This window comes from Suricata suricatta, chromosome 2, assembly GCF_006229205.1.
Source record: "Suricata suricatta isolate VVHF042 chromosome 2, meerkat_22Aug2017_6uvM2_HiC, whole genome shotgun sequence".
In the NCBI taxonomy this organism is placed as follows: domain Eukaryota; kingdom Metazoa; phylum Chordata; class Mammalia; order Carnivora; family Herpestidae; genus Suricata; species Suricata suricatta.
The window spans coordinates 76,769,802-76,778,665 of record NC_043701.1 but is presented as its reverse complement, the minus strand read 5'-3'; the positions used below and the strand labels follow the sequence as shown (position 1 = coordinate 76,778,665).

Here is an 8,864-nt window from a genome sequence, read left to right as displayed (position 1 = left end):
CAAATAACACCCAGTGCTCATCCCAACAAGTGCCCTCCTCCATGCCCATCACCCATTTTCCCCTCCCCCCATCAACCTTCAGTTTGTTCTCAGTATTTAAGAGTCTCTTGTGGTTTGCCTCCCTCCCTCTCCCCTATGGTCCTCTGCTAAGTTTCTCTTGTTCCACATATGAGTGAAAACATGGTATCTGTCTTTCTCTCTGGCCGGAGGTTTTAAGCTCCATGAAGGTAGAGATTTTATTTATTTGAACATAAATGTATCTTTAGCAGCTAAAACGATATCTATATCTAGTAGGCATTCAACAAATATTTGTTGAATGAATAATTAAAATATTTCCAGAACTTACTATAATTGTTGGATAAACCTAATCATACAAAAATTTAAATCAGATTATATTAATTATTTCTTTTACTGAGAGGTATGCATCAGCTATAGTTAGAATATTAATAAATGTGTCTGACTTTAAATGAAATCTCAGATTTTTTTCCATAAAAGATGTAAATATATGGATATATATCATATACATATGAATATTATATTATATTTATAGGACTATAAATTATAAGAAACCAGATCTATATTTTTATTTCTTTGCTTTAATTAATTTTATTTCTTGTTCTATGTGTATATTGAGAGTTCCACTGAAATTTGTAAATTAGAATTTTGACAGGGTCACGCACCTTCACTCTCACACCATTCTAGGAATGCAAGGACTCGAGCATTTCCCTGACACAACATATACTCCTCTGTTAATAAAGGAGCCACTGATGACAAAGTGGCAATTGCGTGCAGTTGTAATTCTTCATACTGTGCTGCAGACCATTCAATTATTTTGTGTTTCTCAGGCTTTTTAACATAGGTAAACAAGGCCAAGATAACTTTGCCATCAATTAATAGCTATGAGAAAGGGGAAAGCACTCTGTTAGAAACATAAAGAAAACAATTTTATTTAATCTAAGAAAATGAAAAATTTTCAATGTCATGTCTTATTATGATGTTTTAAAAATTTTTTCTTTCCTAAAGATCCCAACCTGTACTAAATAACAAAACAAAAACAAGATATAGCAGTTGGCTATGATACTCTTTATCTGGGATATGCACTCTCTAGCTGACAATTATATAAAACAAGTATTAATTTTTTTCTCTACGCTGCTTATATAAAAGTAATTTAGCTTCTGCCTATTATTAAACCACAGTAGCAGAAAACTTGGAGCAAACAAACTGCTGGTATTTCTCTTTCCTTCATTTTTTTGAAAAAGAAACACTTCACAGAGTCAACTGTATACTATAAACAAATCAATTTATCCAAAATAATGACTATGGCTAATTTTTGAGCATCTGCAACATAACTTATACAATTTTTTTGTTCAATGAATGCCACTCAGGTTACAAGTTCTATTTATAATTACGTACCTAGAATTTTAAAATTCAACTGAATCTATTGTTTCAATAAAACAGAACAAAATGTATAGCTATTATAATAGGGCAATGTTTACAATTGACAATTGTCAATGTTATGGCTGAATTTTTTTGAGTGTGTGAGTGTGTGTGTGTGTGTGTGTGTGTGTGTGTGCACCAGCAGGGGAGAGAGACAGAGGCAGGGTGAGAGAGAGAGCAAGAGCGAGAGCGAGAGTGAGAATGAGAGAGAGAGAGAGAGAGAGAGAGAGAGAGAGGAAGAGTCTCAAGCAGGCTCCACACTCAGTGCAGAGTCCAGCACTGGGTTTGATCCCACAAACCTGTGATCATGACCTGAGCTGAAATACAGAACTGGACTGTCAGCTGACTGAGCCACCCAGGTGCCCCACGGCTGATTCTGATTGATTCTTATATATGGTTCACAAGATAGCAACACATGATGGGCTATATTCTATTTAATTTTCTTTTCATTTGGTATTATTCTATAAAGACTTCTTCACAATAACATCTATGAACTTTTAAAATTTTCTACTAGTCCATGTGGAATGAACACAAGATGCAGAAGTGAGAAAATAGGAATAAGAACAACAGCTAGTTGTAGCATTACTGTAAGTACTAAGTGGATACTGTTTTAATTTTTTTAAATGTGTATATATTTTTGAGAGAGAGAGACAGAGTGCAATTGGGCAGGTGCAAAGAGAGAGTGATATAGAATCCAAAGCAGGCTCCAGGCTCTGATCTGTCAGCACAGAGCCTGATGCAGAGCTCATATTCATGGACCATGAAATCACAACCTGAACCAACATGGGGCACTTAACCAACTGAGTCACCCAAGTGCCCCTAAGTGGATGTTTTCAAAATACTCCATGAATGTCAAATAATAGGGCACATATTTATTATCACTACTCTTAATGGGCCACAGACACATGACATAAAAAAATTAGTTGATTCCACTGCTCACATAGTGTTTTAAGAATCTCACCATAGCATTTTTATGCTATTTGACTCTGTTGTCAATTAAAATTGATTTGTAAATTTTAGTGTACATTTTATCTCCATAGCTATCATTTTAATAGTACAGTAGAGTCTTATATAACTAATAAAATCATATTTTATGGAATGAGTTTCTATTTGGCTTTTCAGAAAATACACAGGGGGATGCCTGGGTGGCTCAGTTGGTTAAGTGTCCGACTTCAACCTAGGTCATGATCCTGCCATTATGAGTTCGAGCCCCACATCAGGCTCTGTGCTGACAGCTCAGAGCCTGGTGCCTGTTTCAGATTCTGTGTCTCTCTCTCTCTCTGCCCCTTCCCCACTTGTGCTCTCTCTCTCTCAAAAATAAATAAACATTAAATTTTTAAAAAATACACTTAGGTTCTATAGAGTATGTATTTTTGATGTAAATAATAAAGTTACAACTGTAAAGACAATTTTCCTTTTTCTGGGCTTTGTGTGTTTGTGTGTGTGTGTGCGCATGCGTGCATGTGTGTTTCTCAAAGTGGTAATATCAAAAAAATTCTGAGCTCCTTTAACCCTCATAATAATTCCATGAGGTAGGTGTTGTCCCCATTTTGAAATTAAGATATCTGGGATTTATAGAAACTAAATAGGCTATGTGGGACCATGTTGCTAGAAAATGGCAGCACTAAAGCCTTAGCCATAATACGATCTAACTATTAGACTATTTGGCTGGATGGGCCTATATGGATTTTCTTTCATTTTTTTTCTTATTCAATAGCTCTAAATACATAAATATATTTGTAAGATTCTCCTTTTCTTTGGCTTATGTGGTTTAAATTTAGGTAAACTCACTGTTTATTAAACAGATAAGCCAAAATATTTTGCAAAGATGAAATTCTGGCCAATAAGAGTTACTTTCTATAGTAAAGCTATGTGTGGATGAAAGACTTCCAGTCATGACCTTAAAAAGTTATACTACAAAGTGAGGCATTTTAGCTTTGTTTTGATTTTTTTTTACCTGTATAGCAGGTAAATCTTTACATAAGATCACAATTATATTGAATAGCAGTTTCTTCAACTCAAAATCTTCATAGGAATTAGAAAGCTTAAGACCTTTTACCAAAGGATCTTGACTTTTAACTGTTAGGAGAAAAAAAAGGAAAGAAAAGCTAAAATAATGTATAAAACTCATCAGGATAATTATAGGTTGAAAATTTTATGGTCTTTACCTTCATTAAAGGTTGCAAATAGTATCAAATCCCTGGTAAAGCCACATTCCTAATAATAAATACACAAAAGGATGGTTTAATTAGATGGAAGTTACATATGCCTATATTTACTTAATGTTTAACTTTACTTAATGTTTAACTTTATCAGATTCCTTTTGTCATTCATTACTTCATAAACTACTCATGATAGAAGGGAATGAAAGCAAGAAATGTGTAGCCAGATAAACTCATAATTTATTTAATATAAACTTACTTCTGTTGGTTCTGAGAAATATTTTTATGTTATTCTATGAATATTTTATAAGATGCTATTTAAAATTTGGTAAGAACCCAAAATGTATTAAGACTACAGATTACTCATGTAATTCATAATTTATACCTGTATGTGGCAAAATGAGGGAGAAAGATAAATTATTTTGGACAGCTTTTCTTCTTAATAAACCTGCTTCCCACCTTGACCCCAAGCAATCTCATTATGTCAAAGGTTTGGTCAAGAGATACCATAGCAGTTCCTAGTTAACATGAAAAGCCCTTAAGGATAACCAGAATTGCAAACATTTCAGCATGAGGGGACCCATTCCTGACAGAGATATCCTAGTTAACCCTTGTAATTAGGAAGAATTTACAGGGGCAAACCTTGGGCTTTGGAGTTTGCAGCATTTCATTCCTACTGCTTTAGGATCCATTTAGTTTCTTTAAATGTGAAGATGTTATTTGACTCATAAAATGCACCTGGATGTTTGCAAGGATGCTTATGAGAACTTATTAACTAACCAGGGGCTTCCAGAGAAACATACAGGTCTACCCATACACTGCAGCCTTGACTAGGAAGCTATGGAGTATTGTTTCCCAATTGGGACTTTACAAATTCCATGACTGTTCTTTGTTGGGATCATTTGATGACTATTGATATGAGGCTGAGGCCTTCACGCCCAAATTTCCTTTACGTACAACTGAGAAAGTTTGTGGCTGATATGTGAATGTCACTGCCAAAGATCTCTACTCTGGGATGTCAATGATTCAGTGGTGTGGGGAGGCTCAGCTGCTGGGGTGGCTGAGTAGTTCTGATAAGAAACCTTCCTTCTTGCAGGTAACAGTCATAAACCCTGACCAAAGTAGAAAAACAATGGTCTTGTGACCAAAACCAAACAATGTTGGAGGGGACTCAACTTTGAAGAAGGAAATGGTGCTGCATGGGTTTCCCTGTTTTAACAAAAATGGCTTTTAGATTGAGGCCAGGCCAGGCCCTAGCGTACACCTTGTGTGGAGGCTACAACTCAGGGTAAAGCTATAATCTTAGTGGTTTGAAGACTCAAAGGGCAGAGGTAATCTCAGGGCAAGTACTGCTGCTGGAATGTGAAGGGAGAAATCCCCGTAAAGGAGAGAGCCACAGAAAGGGAACCTCAACTTCTGTATCTAAACCCCCAAATCTCTGTCGAATGCCTGAATCATGCCAGGGCAGGGAATTCTCAAGCATCCCTAGGTAAGGCTAAAAGAAATGAACTCAGATTTGAGTTCTCAGGGATGAGTAGTATTAATACAAAAAAAGTAAATACTTTTCAGAGGAGTATACCAGAATCCATGGCATGGATGCTCTTAATAAATCAGAAGACAGGAACTCTCAGCAGAGAAACCAAAACTATAAAAAGGAAATAAAAATTCAAAAATAAAAAACTAAAACAACTGTAACATCTGAAATAAAAATGTACTGGGTGGGATTAATAACAGAATGAAGACACAGGAAAAAAGTCAGTAAATTTAGATATATAAATCAATACAAATTATTGAATTTGAAGAATAGAGAGAAAAATTATTGAAAGAAGCCAACAGAGCCTCATGACAAACATACATGTAATCTGAATTGCATAAGAAGAGGAGAGAGAGAGAGTGGGGCTAAAAAAGTACTTGAATAATGGCCAAAAATTCTCCCAATTTAGTAAATTTAAATACTCAGGAAGCTCTATGAGTGAACCTCAAGCAGGATAAACAAACACAAAGAAAATCACATCTTGGCACATCATAGTGAAACTTCTGAAGACCAAAGATAGAGTGAAAATCTTGAAAAACAGCCAGAAAGCAATGTGATACACTGTCCATGAGGAAACAACTTGAAATAATAAATACTTCTTATCAGAAACAATGGAAACCAGAAGACACTAAAAGATAGAAATGTTCAACTTAGAATTCTCTATTCTATGAAGATAGATCTCAATAATTAAGGTGAATTAAAGATATTCTCAGATAAAAGAAACTAAAGGAATTTGTTGCCAGCAGCCAGGAAATCTGCATCATAAGAAATGGCAAAGGAAATTCTTTAAGTGAAAGAGAAATGATGTCAGATATAAACTCATATCATCAGAAAGGAAAGAAACATATCATAAATGGTAAATATGTAAGTAAATTATAAAATATGAGGAGAATCTCAAGTTTCCTAAAGGTTTCAAAAAAAACCTGGCAGATTGCAAGGTTATGGGTGACCATCATGACATTACAACACACCTGGGCATCACAACAAAGCTCATAAATATTACTACACAGTTTAGGACTCCTTCCCCCCACACCAACTACTCCCACAATTAAAATTAATGCAATTTGATTCATACTTACAATCATTGGTGCTCCAGGATTTTGAGCTATAATTGTAGTGATTACTAATATATCATTTCTAAGCTGACGATCATAATGACTAAAACCTCTCATAAACAGATTTTTAAATACTTCCTTCAAAGTCCTAGAAAGCAAAACCATATCTTTAAAACCATATTTTTGTAAATGCTGCTTAAGTGTCTATCAACAAAAGCCCCATTTTATTCATTTTTGAGAGATACAGCAAAAGTGGGGGAAGGGCAGAGAAAAGAAGACAGGGGATCCGAAGTGGGCTCTGCATTGTCAGCACAGAGCCCAATGTGGGGCTCAAACTCACAAACCCCAAGAACATGACCTGAGCTGAAGTCTCATGCTTAACAGACTAAGCCACATAGGTACTTCCCACCTTTTTATGTTATACTGTTCATTTCAAAGTATTTGTAATATTTTCTACATTTCCAAATCTGCCTCAGATTTAAACCTGTATCACATAAGAATCCATCAATCCAAATCTATACGGGGTAGGGCAAAGCGACTGCTCTAAAATAAAGATTAATTCACATCATTTCCCTTTATAAACTACTTAAAGGCTTTTCTTTGTTCTTAAGATTAAAAAGTCCTACACCTTTTAACCAAGGCTAATCAAGCCTTTCATGTTATGGTCCCTGCTAATACTGTTAGCTTCATCTCTCACTATTCTACTATTTTCTGCTCTCAATATATTGAATTTCTTCCAGTTTTTTAAATTTTGCTAGGTTTTATTGTCACTTCTGTTCTCCTGTCTAGGATGCAAAACTTTTCTGTGTTGCCAATTAAGATTTATCATTCAGGTACCAAATTAAGGTTCATCAGGAAGTATTTATTAACTCTCTAAATCTGCATCAGGTTCCGTGTACAATGAGCATTTGTTGCTTTGCCTTCTAGCACTCACTTGCTCTCCCCTTCCTTCTCACTATTATTATTATTTTTTAAAGATTTTGTTTTTAAGTAATCTCTACACCAAATGTGGGGCTTGAACTCACAACCCTGAGATCAAGAGTCACATACAGTATTGAATGAGCCAGCCAGGTACCCCTCACTTGCCCTTCTTATGATAACACTACCCTTATTTTTACTTGGGCATTTACTCTTTCCCCACTTTTGGTCTTACAAAGATGCCTTCATTTAGCCAGAACATTTCTTTGTCACTAGTAATTCATTCTGGAATGGCATATGGCCAATCCAGACTACTCAGGGCCCACAGGGTCTCAATTTGAAGAATTTTCTTTGGACTTTCAGAATAGCAAGACTTTTCTGCTTGATTTTGGGTTGTGATGATATGAACCTGCATTTCTTAGGTCTGACAATGTGGATCTTGGGAATAAAGCCAACAGAGTGGAAAGGGATGATGAGGCCTAAGTCCTCTTATTTGCTGAGCCTTGAATACAGCTGCACATGAAACCAGTTTTATCCTTGATTTTGTAGTTAAATAAGCCCGTAAATATCTTATAAGGTTTAGATCAGTTGGGTTGGTTATGCTGATTCACTCTTTCCTGAAGATGTAGCACCTTGTGATCATTTCTTTCATAGCATTCAGTTGCTACTGAGTTGTCCATCTCCTAACATCATGCAAATTCCATGAAGGCAGAGACCATATCTGCATTGTTTTCATTTGTACTTTTACGGCTTAGTAGTGAAGTTGGCACAGAGCAGACAATGACTTGATGAATAAATGAATAAGTAACTTAAAGGTTCACTTATATTTTCTTGCTAATGCTTATTGCAACATCTGGAACCCATAAGTACTCAAAAATAAGGCTAGTGAATGAACAGATGAAATCGTCCTTTTAAATGTATAATTTTACTTTATACTTATTCAAAGACATAACATACTAACAAGATACATTAAAAGCTTTCCAGATAGAAAAAAAACTGGCTTGTTATTGTGCAGATGCATTTATATCACAGCATAAAAGAGATATCCTGAAACACAGCCATTACATGACTCAAAAGCCTAATTAAGTACTATGCAAACAAAGATGCTAGTGATGTCACTGGCTATCATTTTAAGGTTAAAAAGCATTCCTATCTAACCACATACTTACAGCAAACATTCCAAGTTACTAAGCTGTTGTATGATTTCATCTTTTGAAGATTTTTCCAATAAGTTCCAAAGTATTTCTGATGAACGAAACAGAAGCTGGCCAGAGGGATCTGGATCATTGAGGTGAGCACAGATTCCACTGGCTGCTTGGGCTTTCATCATTAAAGTACAGTTAACTTCTGAAAATAAATGTAAGAGTTATTTATGTTGTATAGTCTTGACACTGTTAGATAAGAACAAGAATAGTTGAGAATGAAGTGTTTAAATGTAATAATAGGCAAACCAGAAGTTGAGAGATGTTGCAGAGCTTTCAGCGCCCAAAGCTTCTCAACAAGTTGATTTTCAAGTAAGGTCAGTGACTGGACCATTTTTTTCGCCAGTCCTCCAACTTCAGCCATCTTAATCTTGTACGATGAACTTGCTTGCTGGTAACCTAAAAACAATTAGTTAAAAAATACGTACAGTTATTTCACATAGTAATCATCTAGGTTCAGACAAAGGAATGAATAACTTTTTAAAAACAGCAATAACAACCTACAAAGTGTAGGGCATTTTATTTTTATTTATTTATTTTTTCTCCTATCTGTATC

The 8,864-nt window shown here is 35.3% G+C and overlaps 1 protein-coding gene across 1 annotated transcript in view; it reads right to left on the bottom strand.

Moving 5' to 3' along the window:
* The window catches only part of CFAP69 (cilia and flagella associated protein 69), a 63,654-nt gene that overhangs the window by 31,854 nt on the left and 22,936 nt on the right, over positions 1–8,864 (bottom strand). The window contains exons 7-12 of the mRNA XM_029957015.1: positions 8,558–8,707; positions 8,276–8,453; positions 6,213–6,336; positions 3,606–3,654; positions 3,395–3,516; positions 681–897 (exon numbers count right to left, since the gene is read on the bottom strand). Of these exons, the coding sequence (XP_029812875.1) occupies positions 681–897; positions 3,395–3,516; positions 3,606–3,654; positions 6,213–6,336; positions 8,276–8,453; positions 8,558–8,707 (840 nt within the window). The remainder of the gene's footprint in view (positions 1–680; positions 898–3,394; positions 3,517–3,605; positions 3,655–6,212; positions 6,337–8,275; positions 8,454–8,557; positions 8,708–8,864) is intronic.